General features: G+C 47.4%; 1 protein-coding gene across 2 annotated transcripts in view; it reads left to right on the top strand.

Moving 5' to 3' along the window:
* The window catches only part of LOC146204083 (uncharacterized), a 214,558-nt gene that overhangs the window by 10,385 nt on the left and 179,857 nt on the right, over positions 1 to 24,316 (top strand). For both annotated transcript variants that reach the window (XM_084589081.1, XM_084589082.1), the window contains exons 2-3: positions 198 to 547; positions 978 to 1,252. In XM_084589081.1, the coding sequence (XP_084445207.1) occupies positions 282 to 547; positions 978 to 1,252 (541 nt within the window). In that variant the 5' untranslated portion in view covers positions 198 to 281. The remainder of the gene's footprint in view (positions 1 to 197; positions 548 to 977; positions 1,253 to 24,316) is intronic.

The following is a 24,316-nucleotide window of genomic DNA, read 5'->3' as shown; positions in this document are numbered from 1 at the left end:
TTTTTTTTTTAAAGCGACTCCGAGGACGCTTGTTTAGACCCACTAATATGTGTTGATTACAAGCTTTGTTCATTGCTACAGCCGTCGATATACTAGTTAATTTCTACATCTTTGACCGCGAAACGGGATGTGCGACCTTTTATGTGGGGTGTACTTGCTTCTGCATCCGCGCATATCCATTTTGCCTGTGAACGCAGGAGACACTTACAGTGTGCGCCGAGGGGGGGTCCGCAACCGGCGCACGTAGCAGCAGCAGCAGCGTCGCCTCCTGGTGCGGGGGCATGCTGGAGGCGAGCAGCGCGTGTCCGCTGGGCGACTTGGGCAAAGTGGTAAAGCTCGAGGAGTGGGCCGCCGCGGCGGCGGCCACCCCGGGTGCATACCGCTACCCACACCACCTGCACCACCACGCTCCTCCGCAGCCGGGGCCCTCACCCGCCGGCCGACAGGTTGGCCGCTACGCAGCGGGCTCTGGGGTGCCCGGGGAGCCACCGCTCAAGGGCTCCCCGGGTCCCGTGGATTCGTCTTTGCTGGCAAGCTTCAGGGACAGGTGAGGGGTTCCAGCTGGACTCAACACCTCCTCAAGCGCCTAAATGTCGCAGCAGTAGGATGACACACTTGTAGTGGGGCCCAAATGTGGACCCGTGGAAGACTAGTACTCCCGAATGAGTACTAGCATCGTTAAAACGTCAGCCAGTAAGGAAAAACATCCCGTGGAAACGCATGAGACGATTTCTTGTTCATGCATGCAACATGTAGACGTGACATTGTAAGGTGAGAATTTTCGCCGGTCTATTCATCTCTTTTTTTATTTTTTGCTCACGGTGGTCCCCTTATATTGGTACGGGCCCTCAGTGGGAGCATGTTAATTCAAAACGAGTGTCCATCTCAGTTACACACTTAGACACTTAGACTTGGCTAATCGTCATCCTTCAAACAGGAATTCATACACCGCTCTGATCTCAACTGGCCGTCCGCAGGTACCTGGGTGCTTCGGCGCCTCCCTTTGGGGGTATGGGTCCGTTCCTGGGGCCGCCGCCGCCGCCGCACTTCCTGGGCTCTGCGGCCGAGTCTGCGACCTCCAAAGGGACACCCGAGCCGGCACGAAGGCCCGCGGGCCGCGGCTCAGCCTCAGCCAGCCCGGCGAGCCCCGCCGGAGGATCACTGGCCCCTCCGCCGGCCACCAGACCCGGCCCGCTACCAGCAGCTTCGACAGCCGACAAGCGGCCATTCGCTGCCAGTGACCCAACATCCGGTGAGCGGTGCTGACATTTTGTTTGGTTCACGCAAGACTTGCGCCCAGGCCCGCACAAGGTATGGTGTATGCCTCGTGCGAAGCCTGAGCGCGCTCTTCGAGTTATGCCAGGTATGCCAGCAAATTGTAAGACTTTTCTTTTTTTTTTTTTCAGAAGGAGTGCCCTGTAGATAAACTAAATTAACTGAGGACTGTTAAATGTCGCATGGTCTGGCCTGTAGTATTTCTCTTTCGTTCTCTAATTTTACTTAGGCCTTAAATTTAATTAACAAATTTCTTAAATACTTTATCATCCAACACAATAAGGCATATTATTTGAGAAGTTGTAGATCGCTTTGAAGAACTTGGTGCATGCCTGCAGTGTTTGCGCCTGGGTACCGTTTCTGCAACTTTAATTACTCAGCTTTTTTTAGAAGAAAGGTATCACGTGACTACCTGCTATGCATATCTCTCGCAATGAACACTTGCAAAGTCTCATACGCTATAGAGCACCGAAGAAAAACTGATTTTGTGTTCTGAGGTGCCGAAGTAGCACCGCTGTCAGTGGAAGCTTTACAATGCACTTGCTATTATTTAAGACACATAAACTAAACTAGCTAACATGGACGATAGTTAGGTGTAAGCGTTTCAGTCAGCTGTTTTTCGACACGATCTACAGCCTCTAGATTGAATTGGCGTTTTTTTTTTTTTGTTGTTGTTTTTTGCGAAGTTTATTGTCTCGGGACATAAAAATGCTATGAACGATGAAGGGTGTGGTCAAATTAATGAATAAAGGTTGGCTGATGCGATGAAGTCGAGGAGTGTACTATGATGTGGTCCATGCGTCCAAGCCGCATATTACTGCGGATTATGGGGGTAGAGGCCAGCTGCCACCAGATGCCGGATCCGCGTTGGCTTGAGTGCTGGACATTCCCAAAGCAAGTGATGGATGTCAGCTTCTGTATTTCTGGATTTGCCTTTCTGCTCCATCCAAGCTATTACTGAAATGGCTAGATAGACATTGCTGATCGCCTTTTGAGAACAAAAGCAATAATGGAGACTCTCAACAGCCTTTTCCTGCTTTCGCCGAGCTAGAGTCTTCTTTAAAGGCTGGGATAAAGTTATCTGCAGGCACTCGGCATACAAAGAGGGATATGGTCAGCAAATAGACAAGTATTTGCCGGTCGGGGCAGTAGGAGAGCGAACACTTCATCAGCATGCGGTAACCGATTACTCCCGCGTCCAAGTAGTAGCATGGGCTTAATTGCTCTTTATAAGTATCTTTACAACTTGATGTACATTTTCACACTTTCGAGTTAAGACACATGTAAAAATTAGTTTGGTTCACAATTGAAACTAGATGTCCATTTTTACTGTGGTCGCACGAGTACATATTACCCCTGCTTCCTCAGTAATAATCTAAGTCTCCATTCTTGTTAGTGCTCTTTAGTTGAATGCATCCTGCGGAAAAGGAATTGAGAAAATAAAAATGCCAAATTTGAATTTAACTTGAATGTAAACGTTTGAGAATTCACCTGGAGGAAATTCGTGTCCACCTGAAAGTTTGCTTGCTCATATGATTATATCGTCCGGTAAACATAGTACAGAGAATTCTGAAGTTTGTGCGATACAAAGGGGATGAGGAAAATATTTGTTTTAACTTGTGACTCTGCCGTCTCAAATGTGAGATATTGCAGGGTGGACATTATAGTACTCACGAAAAAAAAAAAAAGCGAAAATGCCAGAACTCGTTCAAGTGACGTCACGGACACTATTTTTGGTGCAGAACACAGCTTCTGCAGAGCAAGCCGAGAAAGATAACGATAAACCGATTAGATATGCCTGCAGTATTTGATCTTGCTTCATGCACCCCAACATGGCCGCCAAGACCCTATATAGGAGAAACCGGTTTGATTGGGTTGTTAAACGAGGACAGTCGCCAAATCTTTCCTGTGCTACGAGAGCCGCCCAGCGGCCCTTTGTGAAATCATGTATAGTCAAGCCCGCTTATAAGGGCCGCAGTGTTAACGAACGCTAACTTATTACGAACGAAAGAGGAACTCTCGTCAATATATGCACTAGGGCTATGGCCATGCCTCTCGGATAAAACGATCAACTGTAAGCCGAACCACTCAGTTATAACGAACGAGAAGGCCCGTAAACTCGCTGCTGCTGTCCAAAATTAAGAAGACGCTTAATCTTCGCCTCAGGAGTGAACGTGATAGCGCCGTTAACACCGCCTTTTCGTTCCATGAATCTTTGGCATTGATAGGCTGGCACAGAGTTTGGCAAAGGGAAATAAACGCTTTTAGTTTGCTTGGTTTTTGGGGAAAGAAAAAAGCTGTATCCGTCTCATTTCTCGGTGGATACTATACACTTGCAATGAACGGCATACAATTATAATTACTGTATATATGTCGTTGGATCGACTCCCTATTGCTAAGTAGCCTCCAGCTTGGCTAGCAGACGCACGCCAAGCTGAAAGCGAGTGGTTTGATACCACCCTGAACGATACATAACGAAAGGTTGCGTCAAAATTTCGATCCAAAATAAGATGCGTATTTTTTCCGACACGTTCTTCTCAATTCTGGGCCACGATGACTGCAATAGCAACGGTGACTACGGCAACGTTTCGACCCAATTAGCTGCATGCGCTTCGCGTAAAACGTGCCTCCGCCAGCGCGGCGACCGAAAGAAGTCACAAGAAGAAATCACCTGGTCCTGATAAGATTCCTAATTAATTTTTGAAGCGTTACTGTGAATGGGTTTCCTATTTTTTAGAAAAGATATTCGTAGCATCATTACGTGACTGCACTGTACCGAGTGACTGGCTGTTAGCAAGAGTTGTTCCGGTTTTCAAATCTGACAAATTTGTTGTTTCCAATTATCGTCCAATATCTATCACGTCTTGTACATGCAAAATGCTTGAGCATATAATATGTAAATATCTTGTAGAATACATTGAAAATAATAGACTTTTTTACAGCAAGCAGCATGGCTTCCGGAGTCGTCTATCGACAATAACACAGCTTTTTGAAATTACTCATGCTTTTGCGACAGCCATAAACTCGAGAGAACAAATTGATGTGATTACAGTGGACCTGTCGAAGGCATTTGACAGAGTGTGTCATACGAAACTTTTGCACAAGCTGCAAGAGTTCGGTATCGACGTGCAAATTATCAGTTGGATTCAGGCTTACTTGTTGAACAGAAAACAGTTTGTGGTTATTGATAATGTTTACTCATCAACATCACCAGTGTCATCCGGTGTACCGCAGGGGTCCGTTCTTGGTCCCATATTATTTTTGTTGTACATAAATGACATTGTAAAGGACATACACCCTCTCGTTGAAGCTCGATTATTTGCTGAAGACATCATATTATTCTGCCGCATAAAAAGCCTGCAAGACCAAGTCCTTTTCAATGACTCTTTAAAAGTTGTGTATGAATGGTGTGTTAAGTGGGACATGGAAATCAATTTTGAAAAGTCAATTAATATGATTGTGTCGAACAAGAAAACCCCGTTAGTGTTTCCGTATACAATTAATAACATTGAAATAAAACGTTCCATTAGATTAAAATATTTAGGTGTTACGATTTCTCATGATTTGAACTGGAGTGATCATGTACAGAATATTTGTGGAGCAGCCCAACGAAAGCTTGGATTCCTACGGCGAAAGTTAAGAGATGCGCCACAGGCTGTAAAACTAAAAGCTTATAAATCATTGGTAAGGCCAAGTCTGGAATACGCGAGCATAATTTGGGATCCAAACCAGAAATATCTCATAGATAAGCTTGAACGGATTCAGAGATTAGCAGTGAGGTTCGTGTTTTCTCGCTATCGAAGAACACAGTCCGCAACCCAACTTATTTCACTTGCTGAGCTACAAACCTTGGCTATTCGTAGAAAAATTGCTAGGCTCAAGTTCCTTTATCAACTTTATAACAATAAACTCAATTTGGATTCCGGCTTGTACTTGCGGCCGCCCGGGAGACTGTCATCTCGCACTAATCATTCCTTTGCAGTGATGTCGTATGTGCCAACAGTTGATGTATTTAAATTTTCATTTCTGCCTAAAACAATCATTGAATGGAACAACCTTGACCGAAGCGTATTTGAAAAAACTTGTTCTTTAGAAACTTTTGAGAAAGAGTTGGAAATTTGTTGTACTGCTTGAACGTACATTGCCCACCCTGTAACAGCCCGCAAGGGCTAACAGTACTTGCAAATAAAAATAAAAAAAGGCGTCTAAATACTCTTGGGAAATACATCTCCTTCACAAAATAAAAAAGAACAAAAAGCCGCATATATAAACTGTACTTCATCACTGGCCAAGCGAGCCCAGACAAGCTATACAATGTAAATCAGCGCTTGTGTGCATGTCAGCTGAGCAGGGTGTGAATTGGAACTGAAAACGGGATAAGCGCGTGAAAAGCGAAACCACTTCATGAGGCCAGTGATCAACCAATGATTGCTATTTGAAAAGTTGGAATAGCATTTACGAGTACACCTTATTAGTCCACCCGGTCACGTGTCATGAGTCGCCTGCCCTATCAGATCTCCACATTCTGCGCTCTTGACATGTGCAGACAGTACGCGGTCTGCTCCGTACACTCCTGTATTGAGCTGTTGTGAAGTTTCGCCCATTGGTGACGGCGGAAATAAGACAATAGCTGATGGTTTTTATATAACGTGTTTTGTTCGCGCAAGCATTGCTTCGAAACCATGGTAGCCGTTTATTAACGCTTCCTGAAAGTGGCCCGTCCGCTGAAGAGGCCTCGCCCATGCAGGAGCGCATGACCACAATGGAAAGCGAGCCCATTCAAGAGTGAGTCCATCCCGTAGCTTACTTCTGATCTTGTAGCGTCTAGAAGAGTAGAAAAAAAAGAGTGCATCGTCAATAAATTAGGCTTTGGGCATGTTTTCGTTTCCTTTCCTTGGCTTCTGCCCTCGGTTTTTCTTCTCCACAAAGCACTTGTGCACTAGCCGTCCTCGAGCAGCGAATCGTTGAGATCGCCCGCGAAATTGCTGAAACCGAGAGCGTTTTTTTTTTTTTTTCCCGGTCTTCTTGATCGCGATGGGCCATAAATTCAATGAAACGACCGCGCCCATTCAGCGGGGTTCGCGGAGGTCGCCCACGCCCGCGTGCTCCTCGCTTTACGCGCGGTGTCGACGCCGCCAGGTGCCGCTGTCAACCTGCCCCCGGCGTCACGCGATAGGTCGCCACGTCCATATACGCTGGCGCAACGGTAACAAATGTGGTTGATGCCACCGGTGTTCGCCCAGCGCTGGCTAGGAGCTGCGGTTTCCATCTCTACCTGCACCGTCGCTTCCGCCGCATCACGCGACGACCTCTGGCGGTCGGCGAACAACAAAAGGTGCGCAAGCTAGGCTGAAGCCGAGTTCGGTGCCTCCCCCTACCCTCTGGCTCCGCCGTACCCCGCAGAGATCCCCGCACGTTTATCGAGCGGGGTCATCAGAAGGCCAGGTGAAAAATGCCCGGGGGCAATGCAGCGTTCGCCTCCATTAATCACGTGACTCGAACCTCGCATCACTCTCGGGCACGTCGCTCGCACGCTACTCCTGGCTGTGGCCTGTATACGCTATACGGCGTTGTCTTGCATGTGCCCTCATTGCATGTCCCCTTCGGCAACAGCCGTGCGTCACTGGCCGAAGTCGCAAGAATCTCAGATTTTTTTTTTTTTCGCGGTTTAAACCGTCTGTGCATCATGGGATGAAAGTTATCGCACTGAACGGAAATTGTCGACCTGTTTACATTCATCACTTCTTCCTCCGAATGGCACGTAAGCTCAACTGAAGAAAATAATATGTGAATGAGAACTTTACACAGAAGTGCGGCCTTCGACGGTTCTTTCCTGTTTACCCTTCAACGAGCATGTTATTCTACAAATTGATCACCGACCAAAAAAAGAAACTAGACACAAGCCACCAGTGCAATATGATTTGTATCTTATTTTATTGCATCTAAGCAGCCCACAAGATATCCTGCGTCGTTCAGTCAGCTGCAGGTGACAAATTCTCGAAGGCAATATACGCCATTCACCTATAGGCAAAGCATGCGAGGCTACGCTCTGCAAATCTTGGTGCTGTTTTTTATTTCGTTAACACGTTGACTGATTGTCATATTGATTCATCCTATTGAGCGCATTCCTATATGCCACTTAGCTGCAACAAAAGTGTCCTCACCGAGGGAGATTTTGTATTTGAGAAAATTAGAGCAAAATACATATTGGTATGGAAGAACGTTCTATGACATTTTATTCGTTCAGTTTCGCGGCATATACAAAGCCCTACAATATAGCAATCTTGCAAATAAATGAGAAGCAATCGTAGTTCTTAGTTAGACTAACGGATTAGAGCAAACATTGAAGCTTAGTTTTATTTGACGTTACTTTGTTGTGAAATGGTAAATGATGACTTTTTGTTTTATTTTCGAGCAATAAAATTCCTATTTCAACATGTTATCGGGAAATGCTTGTCAGCGCAGTCACAAGTATACACCAAGTGAGGCTCACAGAAGCACTCGCTTAGATTAGGATGCTAAAGGAGGGATATCACACTGGGGGGGCTGAAATGGTTAGCCTGACATTTCCTGGCTAAAAGTCGAGCTCTATAGATGAGGCGGTTCTCGTTAGCACTGTTGCATGACCGCGCCTGACAGGTGACAGGGCGTATTTTCGGCCTTGCCTTTGAACACAAATATCAGCTGCTGCATTGCATAACTGAGGTTTAGGGCGAGGTTTAAAGAAATCGAAACTTTAACTATGTTACGGAACCTTCTGTCTGAGCAGCTAGCCTTATCTAAGACTCGTTCGCTCGTAAAAATTCAAATAATATAAAGCACATCACTTTATTTTCTTCAAGACCCCACTTGGGGTTTTACATAAGGGGTGTGGTTACAAAATGCAGGTTTCTACAGCACACGTAAATGTTGATGGACATGTTATGGCAGTGATAGGGTGGGGAAGGCAGCGTTTGCAGTTGCTCAAGAATATACAACTTATTTTTTTTTTTTATAGAACATTCAGAAAGTCTCGCAGTTACGTTTTCCTTTCAAAGAATAAATTGTATTCTTATACGAGGGCGAATTTTCAGTCGCAGGATATAGACCGTCTAAATGGACGTGACAAATGTTGGTCGCCTATAGATTAGCAAACAAGACGCTATCTTTTCAAAATATTAAGAATGTATCGCTGTGTTTCCCTCTAGCGCAGTCATTGGCAGCCTCCGGAAAACTGTCGTCAGCTTCCTCCGGCAGTTGCTCGATTTCGTGCAGTCTCCCAGAGTTCCTTGTTGCACGCTAAACTGGAAACGCCCGGCATTACTCCTATTTGTACTGAGTTTCCATTCCTGTTTTAGGTTGCTTAGGTTCGCGGAAAAAAAAAATATCTGCTTTTTCTTTTTGTTTGTTTGAACGTCTCCGTATGAACAAGTAAGAAATCTTTCAAATGTTATAGATGAGACTTAAAATGTCATATTGTAGCGTGTGCAACAGCATACGCTAGGCGGCTGCTCATCGAGAGTCTCGAGCGCGGACTCGAAGAAGTGGCCCCGTGGCGTTCGAGAAGAAGAAGCTGAAGTTAGCTGCCGTCTCTCGGTGCTCCGGACCTGCTCTTTTGCGCCTGCTAGGTCAACCCCCCCTTAAAATCCAACCTTCTGGTTACGGGCCTAAACGGCTACGTGACACTGGTGGAGGTGAGGCCTTGAACTACATGTCTCGGGCCTCTCGCAACCGCTCATCGAGTCCCAACCGGCTTCCGCTCCTGTCTACACCCATTCATCGCTGCAGCCATCGCCTCCGGGGTCTGGCGCCGGAATTCGGTCCTCTACCTGAACCGACGCCAGCTGACCAGCAGTTCGAGACTTCTGCAATGGCCCAGGCAAGTCAGCATCAGTTGCTGCTTCAGCAGCCTCGCACGCCCCCCAGTTTTCATGGCGGTACTGGGGAAGATGTCGACGACTGGATCGACCAGTTCGAGCGAGTGGCGCAATTCAATCAGTGGAGCCCTGCTCAGAAGCTGCGCAATGTATATTTTTCCCTTGAGGACTGCGCTAAAACGTGGTATGGGAATAGGGAAGCCAGTCTTCAAAGCTGGGATTCCTTTCGCCAGCATCTGCGGGACACTTTTGCCAGCCACGACCGCCGTGATCGCGCACGCCGCCTCCTAGAAGCTCGTGTGCAACTACCTAACGAGAGCGTGGCCATGTTCGCTGAGGACGTGACCCGTCTCTGCCTACGGGCTGATCCCGACATGACGGAATCAGCGAAGTTGCGCCACCTGATGCAGGGCGTAAAAGAACCTCTCTTCGCTGGTCTGGTTCGCAGTCCACCTCAAACCGTCGCGGACTTTGAAGCTACCCTCACTGAGCGAGCTCTGCAGCAACGATGCCGGCGCACAGAGCCTGCCTATGGTCAGCCCTTCAGCAGTGTGGCCACATTGTACGGGTCCGCTGAAAATCACTCTCTGCGTAAGCTGATCCGCGAGGTAGTTCGCGAGGAGCTCCTTAAGCTTAATCTTGGATCGCCTAACCCGACTGCCGCTGCTGTCACCGAAGCCGCACGTGAAGAAATCCGTCAAACATTTTCACCGCCTGAGTCGCTGTCGGAACCACGTTCTATGAACTACGCAGCGGCTCTTCGTCGGCCTGCCGTGCCTCCAGCGCAAGAGCTTCGCTTCTAATCACAGCCGCCGCCTCCTCTGCAGCCACCATTCCACCAACTTTCCTACCAGCCACCATCCCACCAGAGCATCGTCATGCAGTCGTCCGCTACTCAGCCGCTATTCTACCAGCCTTCCTACCAGCCGCCATCCCAGCAGAGCCCCGTCATGCAGCCACCGGGTAGGAAGGCAGACGTCTAGCGCACTCCTCGCCAACGGCCGCTGTGCTACCACTGCGGAGAACCCGGCCACTTGTACCGTCGTTGTCCATACCGTGAGCTCGGTCTTCGGGGTTTTTTTCGTGATTCCCCGCGTCCCGGGTCGGCGAACGCCCTCCAGAAATCGAGGAATACCTCGCAACGCGTGCAACCTCTTCGAGCGACCGTACATAGTCTTTTCCGCGCGCTACTCGTCACTTAGCCGCCGTGATTTTAATGATGCGCCGAGACGCCGGTCGACAAGCCCACACCGGGGAAACTGAAGGCGGCGACCTCAGGGAGGCAGGTTGCTGACGAACGGAATCGATGTCCCGAAAACCCTCCCGTGACGACTCAGCCCGATGCTGTGACTACGATGCCTCCGCCGCCGCATGAACCCGAAACTCCCAATCAACCTCAAGTCGATCACGTTGTTAGCGCCGACCTTTCCGTTCTCGTCGACGGACACCCAGTAACCGCTTTGGTAGACACCGGAGCAGACTTCTCAATAATAAGCAAGAATTTCGCAGATCGGCTCTCCAAGATGAAAACTGAATGGCTGGGGCCGCAAATTCGTACTGCTGGCGGTCACCTTATGAAGCCGATCGGACATGCACTGCCCGAGTAACCATCGGCGATTCAGGCTTTGTAGCCGTTTTTGTTATCCTGCCGCACTGCTGCAAGGACCTCATACTCGGCATGAACTTTTTACGTGGGCCATTATTAATGTTCCTCGCCGTACTGTCACATTTTCGACGTCTGCAACGATGACCGCTGACTCCGAACGACGCCACGCACCTTTACACATCGTTGACGCGGATGTATCCATGCCGCCACGTTCGTCTGCTCTCGTCACAGTCAGGTGCGACGACCAGTTCTGTGCTGCCGGCGTTGCCGAACACAGCGATGTAACACAGAGCTTCTGTTACATCATGGAGTCTGTGTTGCACGCGGTATAGTTCATCTGACTAATGGTCTAGCTCACGTGCTGATTACGAACTTCGGGAACCGTAACGGCAACGCATCGCTAAAGGCACCACGGTAGCCTACTTTGAAGGTGTCGCAGAAGCAGCCCACGACTGCTTTATTTTTGAGACCAACACATCTGCCAGCGAAACGCCCAACTTCGACCCTGATGTGAATCCCGCTCTATCACCGGCAGAGAAGGACAGACTCGTCGGGCTACTCTTTCAGTTTCAAGACTGCTTCTCATCTGCCTCCGCGGTTAAACAGACGCCCTTGACCAAGCACCGCATAATAACCGACGACCGCACCCGACCGGTCCGACAAAACCCCTATCGAGTGTCACCGCGGGAACGCGAAGTCATTGCTCAACAGGTAGACGAGATGTTAAATGACGGTGTCATACAGCCATCGAGGAGTCCTTGGTCTTCGCCTGTTGTCCTCGTTAAGAAGAAAGACGGAAGTTTAAGGTTCTGTGTGGACTACCGTAAAGTCAATCAGGTCACAAAGAAGACGTCTACCTGCTGCCACGCATTGATGATTCATTAGACCGGCTGCGCCACGCGCGCTACTTTTCATCGCTTGATCTTAAGAGCGGTTACTGGCAGATCGAAGTCGATGAACGTGATCGCGAGAAGACAGCGTTTGTCACGCCCGATGGACTTTATGAATTCAAAGTCCTACCTTTAGGATTGTGCTCCGCTCCAGCGACATTTCAGCGAATGATGGACGCATTTCTATCCGGTCTTAAATGGCAGATGTGTCTAGTTTACCTAGACGACGTTGTTGTGTTTTCACCAACGTTCGAGGAACACCTCCAACGTCTCTCCGCTGTGCTACGGGTTATCAGATCTGCCGGCCTCACGTTAAAACCACTAAAGTGTCACTTTGGCTATGAAGAGCTCCTGTTCTTGGCCCACGTCGTAAGCCATCGAGGAGTTCGTCCCGATTCCGCTAAAACAACGTCACCAAATTCCCTACTCCATGTAACAAGAAGACAGTTCGCCGTTTCTTGGGCCTCTGCGCCTTATACCGCAGGTTTATTGAAAACTTTTCACGCATTGCCGCTCCGTTGACACGTCTCACCCGGGATGATGTCACCTTCACCTGGACGGACGAACAGCAAAAGGCATTCGACGAGTTACGGCACCGCTTGCAGACAACACCTGTGCTTGCCCATTTCGATGCGAATGCCGATACTCTGGTCCACACAGATGCCAGCAACGTGGGTCTAGGCGCTGTACTCGTCCAGTGGCAAGACGGGGCCGAGCGAGTTATCGCATACGCCAGCCGGACTTTGTCCCGTGCCGAATCGAACTATTCCACCACCGAAAAAAGAATGTCTGGCTGTTGTATGGGCGGTGATGAAATTTCGACCCTATCTTTATGACCGGCACTTTCGGGTTGTGAGTGACCACCATTCTCTGTGCAGGTTAACCAACTTGCGAGACCCCTCTGGACGCCTTGCACGATGGAGTTTACGACTACAGGAGTTCGACATGACCATTTGGACGTCAGCACAACGACGCCGATTGCTTGTCCCGTTCACCTGTCGAGGCTGCGCGGGAAGACGAAGAACCAGACTTCCCCCTTATCGCAGCCGTCGACGCGCTCACTGATTCTCAGCAGCAACGTGACGACCCGGCTCTCGCACCACTTATCAATTTTCTGGAAGCGCGCACTACAGAAGTTCCCCGTCTCTTCGCCAGAACGCATTCATCGTTTTGCATGCAAAACAATAAAACAATGTTTTATACAAGATCGACTTCGCTCCGACGGAAAGAGATTACCTCCTCGTCGTACCAGAGTCTCTTCGCGAAGAAATCTTACAGGCATGTCATGACGAGCCCACCGCAGGTCACCTGGGGTATGCTCGAACTCTGGCCCGAATTAAGAAGAGTTATTACTGGCCAAACCTTGCGGCTGCAGTACAACATTACGTGAGAACATGCTATGATTGCCAGCGACGGAAAACACCGCCTGTGTAACCGGCCGGTTTACTGCATCCTGTTCAAGTGCCAAGATACCCATTCGAACAAGATGGCATGGATCTGTTGGGTCCTTTTCCAATTTCTGATTCGGGCAACAGGTGGATAATTGTCGCTACAGATTACCTTACACGTTACGCTCAAACGAAAGCTCTCCAGCGCGGTACAGCAATCGAGGCAGCGAAATTTTTCATCGAACGAATCGTCCTGAGGCACGGCGCCCCGACAGTTATAATAACGGACCGAGGCACTGCTTTCACTGCCAAGCTACTGGAATCTGTCATGCAGCTAAGCGGCACTACCTATCGCAGGTCAACAGCCTACCATCCACAAACTAATGGCTTGACAGAACGTCTGAACAAAACTCTCGCCGACATCGCCGACATGATGTCCATGTACGTGGATGTTGAGCATCGGTCTTGGGATGGCGTTCTCCCGTACGTCACGTTCGCGTACAACACGGCGCAGCAGGAAACAACACAAATGACGCCATTCTCCTTATTGTATGGCCGCGAAGTTTCGACAATGCTCGAAGCCATGTTGCCCCACGACGGCCGTGACCTCGAAGTTGGCGCCGAGGAGTTCACTCAACGCGCAGAACAAGCGCGACAGCTGGCGAGGACACGCATCCGGAACCAGCAAGGTCGAGAAGCCCAGCGTTACGATCACCGCCACCGTGTAGTGACTTTCGAACCGGGCGACAGAGTGTGGCTCTGGACTCCGATTCGACGTCGGGGACTATCCAAAAAACTTCTGAAGCAGTACTTTGGCCAATACAAAGTGCTCCGTCAGCTGAGCGACGTCACGTATGAAGTGCTTCCGGTCGGCTTTTCTTCTACTCGTCGCCAGCAGAAATCCGAGGTTGTTCATGTCGTGCGCATGAAGCCGTACTTTTCGCGAGAAAATTAGCGCACCGCCTACCGCATGTTTCTTGCTTTATTTTTTTTTCTCTCTGCTTTCGAGTCCATCAAACTCACATTTATTTTTTTTAGAGAGGGGGGTAATGTAGCGTGTGCAACAGCATACGCTAGGCGGCTGCTCATCGAGAGTTTCGTGCGCGGACTCGAAGAAGTGGCCCCGTGGCGTTCGAGAAGAAGAAGCTGAAGTTAGCTGCCGTCTCTCGGTGCTCCGGACCTGCTCTTTTGCGCCTGCTAGGTCAACCCCCCATTTAAACCCAACCTTCTGGTTACGGGCCTACACGGCTACGTGACAATATCTTATTCGAATGTCTCCCCCCCGCCCCCCTTATGTAATACCCCTCGTATGGTGTCTTTAAGGGTCAATAAATGATGATGATGAATATGAAATGATTATTATTCAAGCTGTCCGAAATTCGTTTTTAATTATCTGGGGTACCTTTATCTACATTTTGATGGAATTACAAATAAACAAATTTTATAATCATACTGTTCGATTCTAGTATGCCCTATGTTAAAGTAGGTGAAGCAAAATCCTATGTTGGCATTAACAATAGCTTTCAGGCTCTGGACTGCAGCCACAGTAGCGGGACACAAGTTTTGCTGCTGACGGAATAGCAAATACACAAACTTGACAATCCACTATGAGTCTGAAGTATCAGTAAGTTGAAGCAAAATCCTGTGTTGGCTTTAACAACAGCTTTCGGACTCTGCAGTGAAGCCACAGTAGCGGGACAGGTTTGCTGTTGACTGGTAGACCGGGTCTACTGTGGAATGCGTATGATGGAAATAGTTTAATGTATATAGTTATAGATTCGCTCCTACAGCAAGCAGCAGGTGCGTGGACATGCCACTTTAAAAGCCTGGAGAACAGTCCTTATCGGTAGGCTGACGACTAAATATCATATTTTTACTTATAACCGTGTTTCTGCCTGTTATCACAGACTTCATATACCTCCTCAGAGCACAGAAAAAAAAAATGAAAAAAAAAAAAAAAAAACGTTCTGTTGAGCTTCAAATGGAGCTACTTACTTTAGTTGCTTACAGGCTCAGAATCCTTCGTTTTTATCTACATTGGTAACATGTGGAGGAATAAGAGCCTTTTGATGACGATGATGCTTTTCAAAAACTTCGAAGTCAGAATGTGGCCCCATATGAGCGGCTCATGTCATGTCACGTCACATCAGCCTCTGCTAAACAAGGTATAGCGTAGACTTAGTAAGGCGATCCAGGCAGACATATAGGCCGGAATCGCTAAGTCCTGAGGATAATATGGTTGAACAGCACTTCCTTTGTAGATTGTTGTTGGTCCAAGAGAACGTTTTCTGCGGGAAAACGAAACAAATTCTGGCGCCATACTTCATTTCTTGGTGATATCTAATATTTTTGTTATGCATGTGTTCACTCGTCATGTGTTGTCATTAGCAAATGAAACGCGATAATGGGAGCATGTGGCCTCCGACACAACCTACGAAATAGTGAGCAGCTCGTGCTTCGAAGTACGCTCAGACGCAGGTATTACAAAACAAAAAGGGCGTCGGATATCACTCGTAGTGCAGAACGCTCATGTATAACCCCCTAAACCTTTAACAGGCGTGTACGATGGTCGCTGCTTACGCCTTAGGGCGGATAAAACTTGCCGGAAGGTCAAGATTAAGCAGGTGCTTACCAAGCCCTTCCTTATACTGGGACTTTTCACAAAGCTCAGACTCACAGAAAATGCTCCCGTCACGCAGGTCATTTAAAGATTTCGGTGGCTGTACATCTTGGTACATCGCATGGCTGTACATCGCAAGCCACTACCATCTTGGTAGTGGGTTGCGAAAGTGGGCCCGCAGGTCAGAAAACTGCGTTGGGATATGTCTGCTTGACTGTATCTTAGCAGTCATTCCTGGAGTGCCGAAGACCGAGCAGCCGCGAAATTCTCCAATGCCCTACGTTTCCGAAAGTTGTCAAACGCGCGTTTCGCTGAGATCGTATCATAAAAATAATATAACAAAATAACAAAAATAACATTCGCGTTCTACTGCGCGTGCCCCGATCACCTGTACGCTGATAGATGGCACCACATGCCGGAGGTCGGCATTTAGACCTGCCGTGTTGGGACCAATCAGACTGCCTGCGCGCGGTAGAGGGTCACGGTGGCGGATCGCGGATCATGCACAAAACTCTCTATTAACTAGACCATGATGTATGGGCAGATTCATAGCTATCAATAATTTAGGGGATACTTAGTGAAATTACGTATTGACAATGAGATAGTATTAAAATCTGAAATCCGCTAGGCTTGCGTCTCTTTTCCTGTATTGCTGTTAGCGGCATGCATATGATGATCCAGCCACAAATACTCTATTCGCGTCGATATACTTCCGTGGTCACATTCTCCGCTTGTGGGGTTTATTCCACTGCGGTAGAGGCACGCGCGGCGTTGATGTTTACTCTACTCCAACCGATATGCGGAGACGTATGTATACGTCCACACACAACCAAACTGCCAACTGACGCCGGCCCCGCCACTGCGCATATCATGGAACCAAAGCACCTGCCAGCTGTCAACTGCGCCATGTCACGTGGTCTCGTGACGTCACACAGCACGTCGACCAATGGGCGAATTTCATGAGAGAGAACACTGGACAATGCCAGATCCCCCCCCCCCCCCCCCCCCTATTCGGCTTTTAATGTGGTCGCATGGCGATTCACCCCCTGCATTCATAAGCGGCGCAATACCGCGGGTCATCGCAGCTTGAAACCATTAGCGCGTACTGAGAAAGAAGCAAATGGTTTTAGTTGCACCAAAATTAGACCCTGAAACGAAAGCAAAAGTTCATCTTAATTTAAGCCGGTGGCAACAGAGCAACTGTCACAAGCTGACCTGCCGGGTCAGGATCCTGTCTCCATTGTTACCCTCTTTCATAAGATTCCACGCGCTGCCGCATTGAAGACATTTACGAAGCGAAATCAATGAACTACACCTGTCTGCCATTGAATCGTAAGTTTTCGTCACTCAGCTTCGGATGATAATATCAGATGCAAAGGCAAGCCACAGAGCCAGACGCTCAGGTCAGCGAGGCACATCTGCTCCTGGCGGTTGCGCTGCGCTGTTTGTTTTTCCGCTCGTCATCCCGTTTCACGCGCCAAAGCAGAAAATGCATGGAGCCTCACAGTCGCTTATATCTACGCGTTTTTACATTGCGAAAGCTGGAAAAGTTTACGACGTGCCGCTCAAGTGCGTCGTTTATAACAGTAATATAGGATAGCTCAACCGATCACCTAAAAACTAGACGGAAGGATGGACAAATCATCCAAAAACATTGTTTTTGGATGATTCATTCATCTGAATCAAACATTCATCTGAATCCATGTCTCGCCGCCCTACAGGTCTGGAGTCATTTTCGGTAGCCTTCTTAGCATCTCTCGAAATTTCCCTCCCTGCAATTTCTCTGAACTTCCCTCCCTGGACAGTTAAGGTTTCCCTCCAGGGTGGGTCAATACCGGCATCTTTTAACGCGATGACACTATTCACCAGAATATACAGCTTCGGCCTTGCAGACGTTGTGGGCGAAAATTCATGGACGCATGGCTCCGGCAGGTGGTAGCTTGCCGCCGACATGGTCGAGCACTGATCGGTTGTAGTGTGAGGCGTCAATTGACTGCTAGACATGGTCGATTTGGCAGGAGCTGAAAACTCGAGCTTGTCGTTTCCCATGGGGAGAGAAGGGGGGAGGGGGGGGGGAGGGGGGGGGGGGGAATCTAACTTTCCAGGATCCTTGCATTTCGAGTTCACGTCACGTAGGCATATTCGTACGACTTGTTTAAAATGGGGCTTTGTATCCATGTCGGGTGGTCTTGCACATAATGTGCTACGTAGCTTACGACTGTATGTTGAACAGTGTTGTGAGATAACAGAGGTACAAATTAAGGGTTCGGTGAATAAGCGATTGGCAAAGCGCGTGTATGTGAACGAAGACTCGCATGGGGCAACAGCAAACGGGATACATTAACGCTGTCGAATCATGCTCTTTAGTGTGAAGCTTATACGTTGTCCTTAATTTTTCCTCCTCCTTTTATTCTTCTTCCTCAGCTGTAACACACTTTTTTGCAAATACAAATGAGCGTGTCCTTTCCAGATTTAACTAGATTTAAGTGAAGGCATCTCCTACTAGTCTATTACAACTCTCCGTCGCAAACACCTCACTTTACTCGAGATGCAAAGATAGCAGCGAAGGGAGTTTTGTTTGGAGAGCAGTTATTTACCTAATCGTTGCAGCGCAGTCATTGTTAGGCACTATTTAGTGGAATATAATCACTCACACCTGCGACGATGAGTGGCTTGTGGTTCTATTTTCTGTTTTATTTATAACTTGTTGCCAATAAAGGTTGTGCATCAAATGATGCATTTAGATGTGGAAGAGGGGATGACCACTAATGCTGCGACAGAATTCGAGATCGATCAGAGGGTACAGTTATCGTCGCGGTATCATTTATTTGGTCCAGCCAGCTATCGCGAACAGTATGGGGCCGCTAATTGTTCATGCAACACGGTTTAAACCGAGACAATCCGTCTCTGCGTTCAAACGCAGTCTGTGGCATTTTATTCTGACCAGCGTAAGGAGCACTATACAGTCCAAAGGTAGAGTAAAAAAGGAAAAACATAAAACGAAAATGTGCTGTGCACTAGGCCGTTTGCAAATTCATATGCTCATATTCTGCCCGGAGTTGCCTACACAACCAAGGTCATGTGGAGGCCTTTCCAGCGAGTCAGCTTTAAATCTGCGAGCCGTTTCTTTCCCCCTGAGTTCCTTTTTTTTTTTTTTTTTTTCTCCGTGCCGAGGCGCACACGCTGGAGAGATGTGCTTCTTCGTGCCGAGGAAGAAGGCAGGAAGGAAACAGGATGGGCGCTCACCAGTCTGCAGTGGCAACCGTTAGGAGAGCGACATCCGCTCCGAGCTTCCGTGAAAGGCGAATTCTGCCACCGCCGAGAGCGCATAGGCGGCGCGGCATTTAGAGACTGCTACGCCGCGTGTCAAAGTCTGAGCAGAGATTAAACGAGAATAAACGCAATTAACTAGCGTGAAACTAAAACATTCTGCATACTTCGCTTCTGTGAAAAACATGAATTATTACCATAAGCCATTAGTTTTCAATTAGCGACAACTAAAGCAAGTTCAAATGTGTTGAAAACACTCCTACTCAACATATGTCCATTGAGAGAATCTAGTGAAAATCTTTTAGACTTGACCAGAAGTTTTCAAGTCACACGGTTTCTCTTTGAGCCATGTTATTGGGCAGTATACGTTGCAGCTCACGTGAAATTGCAGAGGGAGAAACGCATATCTATAGAACGCCAGTACTTTGCACTGTGGACGCGTAGCAGCGAACTGCATACACGGCATTTAGAGGTAATATTTCAGTTCGAAATGTGCGACTTGTAAGTGTACGCCGCGATCCGCGACGCTCATGGGCTTACATCGCCTATTCTTGTCTTTCTAGTCGCCGTGGCTTTGAGAGCTGATATCACATTCGGGAGCACGCAGCTCCGGCATTTAAGAAAAATGGTTTGTCCTTTGCAAAATCCTGAGGAGGAGTTAGAACACTTTTGTCCACACACCTCCGGGCCTTCTTCAGCGGTGCCGCAAGTTCCTCTTTACATGGCTCAAAGAGACGTCTTGTAGCCTGAAGATTTTTACCTATAGGTTGTACATATATTGCGTAATATGCATATCGCTTGTGACAGAAAATATGATTGCTGACTTTGTGCTAGAGAGTGCATATATGCAAGCTTTTAACACATTCTATGGAGAATTTTGACACCATCTCAGCCTGACTGCACCAACTGCAGGGCAAAGCCCTCCCATATTTCTGTGCCAACTGCTTATATTTGATACCCGCACACCTCATAATTTCATCCGCCCACCTAACTTTCTGCTGCCCTCTGCTGCGCTTTCTTTCCACTGGAACCCAGTCTTTCACCCTAGCTACAATCTGTTATCTTGCCTTCGCACTACATGTCCTGCCCATGCCCAGTTCTCCTTCTTATTTCCACTAAAATGTCATTAAATCGAGTTATTTCTCTAACCCACTCTGCACGCTTCCTATCACTTAAGCTACACCTACCATCTTCTGTTCTATACTGGCAAGATACAACTGTTATATACTTTCCTCTTTAGGGATACTGGTAACCTGCTGTTCATGATCAGATAGTATACTTGCTGAATGAGCGCCATCCCTATCTGATTCTTGTAGTCATTTCGCTACGACTGCTCCTATAGAAGCAATCCCTTATCGCTTCCAAGCATCTCCTATCGTTAACTGCTGCTCGTTTCCGAGGCTGCTGTTGATTACTTGAGTCTTCGCATATCAATTTTAATCCTATATAGTTGTCATTTTCCTGTCCTGCTCATTAAGCATCTTTTACGCAATGTACTCTAACAAAATGTTTTAGAGATCCGACGTGTACAGCAGACATTTTTACGAACATGCTCATAGAAAGAGAATAATGCTGAAGCTACACGAGCAGCTGAACGTGAAAGTGTAAATTCACTCTCCAGCCACTGCGACTGCGTGTCGAAGGTGTGCAAGCGGCTGCACGGAGTTCGTATACACCATGCGCAGCAAACATTCTGCAGAGGTTCAGAGATATTTTGTCTAGTATGCACGAAAATACGTTTATAGGCCTGGATCAGAGGTGATCCACAACATTCTGCAAACTCCGAGTGGCCACGTGTATTTAAGCCATGAAATAAATTCAGTGTTTCGTTCGGGAGCTTTTATATGCGCTAAACGTGGCTGCGACTGACGCAGCGAATTCCTAACAGCGAATGATATATTATGCAACGTAAGATAACGGTTAATAGCTTTCAACATGATTGCATCTGGGTTCTTAGCTTTCTTATTTTGAAAGCGTATGACAGCAGTTGTAATCCTATCTTTACTTGCATTTTTTTTAATGACATTCTGTTTAGGTATTCACACTTATAACTTCTAAGTAATGGTCCGTTTGCCTTAAAAATGTGTTGCCTTTTGGGTTGCGTTTCGTGACGAATTTCAGCAAAGGTTTAATTCCTTCTAGGAAAAAAAAAAAGTTCTCACCTTTCTCTCTCTTTCTTTATTTCAGCCAACAATTACCACCCACGCCGATAATTTCAAATCACCTCCTATAGGATGTCTCTTACCTATTATGTATTTTTATAAGGTGCATTACAGAAAAAATCTCTCTTAAAGCGCTTTCAGCCGAGCCCGGAGGTGGCTGTATTACCTTTTAGCGGTTCGGAATCCGTATCGGCGCATACTGGTACGAATCCTTGAAATATCATTATGCAAAATATGTTATTCTACCTCCCTTCTATGCGTTTAATTTTTAAACCTTCAGGGCACGCTCAGTCAGGTTAAGAAAACTGCATTCACTTATTAGGCCAAAAGAGAGAATAAAACATTATTCGAATGCTTCTCGCGGCCTATTATCCTTGACAGAACTCAAGGAAGTACCTAGCCTGCATCATTATGCCCGAGTTATCATGAAATAAAGGATTCTTGCATTGGAATGACGCGTTATAGTGTGATTCACAGCAGGGCCTCAGTATCGGCGCTATTCGCGTAATAAGTTCAGAGATCCGCACCCACCCTGTTATTCGCGAGAATTAATTTGCGTATACAGCCGTGTCGCCCGTAATATGTGTACCATTACGTTTGTAGGTAACGCTTCATTCAGTGGTCATTTTGTGTGTCCCCCCCCCCCCCCCCCCACCCCCCCGCCCCCATTTTTTTTTTATCCGGCTTGTGGTGACTGTAAACATCACTCTGCAATGCGAACTCATTTCTTGAAAACTCATGTCCGCGGAGTAGTATTCTGTGGTGTTTATGAAACAAGGGATCTTGTAGCTTGTAACTGCTTACGGCCGTATACAAGAAAGCAATTCTCGCCTTCAGCATAATTGCGCGCCAGCAGCTCACCGACGATACACATTAAATGACGCCGGCAGCCGAGTTCCTGTAACGTGTTTGTTTCCAACGAAATGTACCCTCATCTGCACATGCGATGAGATAATTCCCAGCTGCAAAGTCAGACAATATTGTATTCGTAACCTGAGAAACTGCACTGTTTAAACCGTTCTTGTGATACTTTGCGGCGCTTCCTGAACACTTATTTCTGACAGCGCAGTCGTAAGACAGCGGACCAAACCATGCACCTCGTAAAAAAACAAAAAACAGAAAAAAAAAACGCAACAGAAAGAAAGTTCGTGAAGCGAGAGAGCGGAACACGCGTGCCACTCTGTATACAAGAGCCCCGGCAGCTAAGAGTAACACTCCTTCGAACCTGTCTGCCTGTTCTTTGCAGAGCTCATCAATATCTGTATACACAAAGTCCTAGCGCCAAGAGCGCGCGCGCGCGCGCGCTGCAAGCCCGGGTGGGAGATGTAGTGACAAGAAAGGCAGCGGTGGAAGGGGGCGCAAAAAAAGCAGAAATTTCCGACGGAGCGCAATGATATCAACTGCTGCGGAAGTTTGCAACACAAGCGCGCGCATGAGCCGCAGTTTGGAGCGCAGCCCGTAGAAACGCGTGCAGTTCGCGGCAGGAAGCGCATCGCTTCCGAGAAGAAAAACAGCGACATCCGGTTTTGTTTCCGGTTCGCTTCCGGTAGAGAAACATCCCCGCGTCCTCTACCATTCCGTTCGCATTTCTTCCACTTGCGAAATGACCCGGCGCGCATTTGGTATCGGCCTGAATAGCGAAATAGTCTGTGTGTATAACACGCGGAAAAAGAGACGCCAAATTCTGTTCCCCTCAAAAAGCCACTGGCATCTCCCGTCATCGAGACCGTTCTGACTTCAGCATCTTTTTGTGCTTGTCGCGCATAATCATTGTGAGGGCGCATCGAGAGCTTTGTCTGACCCTGAATGCCGCTCGAACCCCGTGAGTCCGTGAGACGAGAACGCGTGTATACACGGCGATACTGCGTATGGTCTCGATGACTCTGCCTTTGTTTTTTGTTTTTTTTTTTTCAATAATCGTTTCAATCTCTACTCTTTTATGAGGACGCCAATACAACGCATTGAACGCAATTCGCAGAAAGTAGGGAAGAGTTTTGACCGCAAAAATTTGTACGTAGACAGCTACTGCTCGTAGAAACTTGCTATTAACTCTCACAACTGGGGCAAAAAAAAAAATACACAAAAGATCATTCATTTTGTAAGCCGTTCTTGAGCTCTCCGAGACGAGGCACAAATACCTCTGACATTTGTGTGCATTTCTAACTACTGCATAAAAGTACTCTCGTCGTCACAACGTCAAAATATACCATAATTTCGCTATTTGTTTCCTCGTGCGCACACTCAGCACGCAACAGGCATCAAAAGGTGATTCAGACGAACCATGTTAACGTTTCTTTTTTTTTTTTCTTGTTCTTTATTAATTTTTTTTCGACTAAGTGTGGCGTTGAAACTAATGTATTACGCAAATGCACCTACCAACAACCATGTCGACGGAAACAAACTTGTGTTTGCTGTTTCCCATACAAAAATATTCTGTGGCCGCTACAGATATTTGGTCAAATATCTATTACACTTCCTATGCTAGTATTTAGCTTTTGCTGTAGTTCGTGCCATTGAAGTGTTCCAATTTTCTTATGAACATGTGGTTGCCTATATATGTACTGATCGAAGGCTTTAGCATTTTCTGTGTTCAGCAATCATTTTCTTTAAGACGGCTGTATAGCTTGCTTGCGGATATATACGCCCATGGAGGAAATCGTGCTATACCTCTTTGGGCGTTTATTTTCAATTCGACGTCTAAATGACTGAAAATCGACCAGTGGTCACCACGACAGAAAACTACCGTGAGTCAGAGGTACTGACCGCAAGCGGACTTTCACGCGGCGACTGTGGTCCCACCAGTTACACCACGACTGTGATACAGTCCGTTTGTCGCACAGCATTGCGGTTGATTTCATGCGGTTTATACCGTACCATGCATATAGAGTATATATGCTAGTCGACCTCGGGGCAGCTCGCGAGAGGAATTCGAACCGACGATATACGCACCTTCAAACGTGTGCCTATGTGTGTGTATTCGTGCATGTCTTCTCGAAATTCATATCAAAATTGTGAAGCAAACATTTGTCTCAGAGCAGTCCGGGTGGTGTCATACGTTTTCTGGTTGCATGCAGCACACAACTCTTAGTCAAGTTGGTGGCTAAGTACCTTCATATTTATGCATGCCCGATTCTCTATAAGCTGCTAAAGAAAGGTATATAACTGCTGGTCTAAAGCTGTTGGTAGCTACAAAATTCTACAGCCAGCTAAAAAAGTTTGTATGACTTGAAGTATGTACCTTTAAAGGCG

This window comes from Amblyomma maculatum, chromosome 1 (assembly GCF_055883805.1).
Source record: "Amblyomma maculatum isolate TAMU_Amacu chromosome 1, ASM5588380v1, whole genome shotgun sequence".
Classification (NCBI taxonomy): domain Eukaryota; kingdom Metazoa; phylum Arthropoda; class Arachnida; order Ixodida; family Ixodidae; genus Amblyomma; species Amblyomma maculatum.
This window is presented reverse-complemented; position numbering and strand designations above follow the sequence as displayed.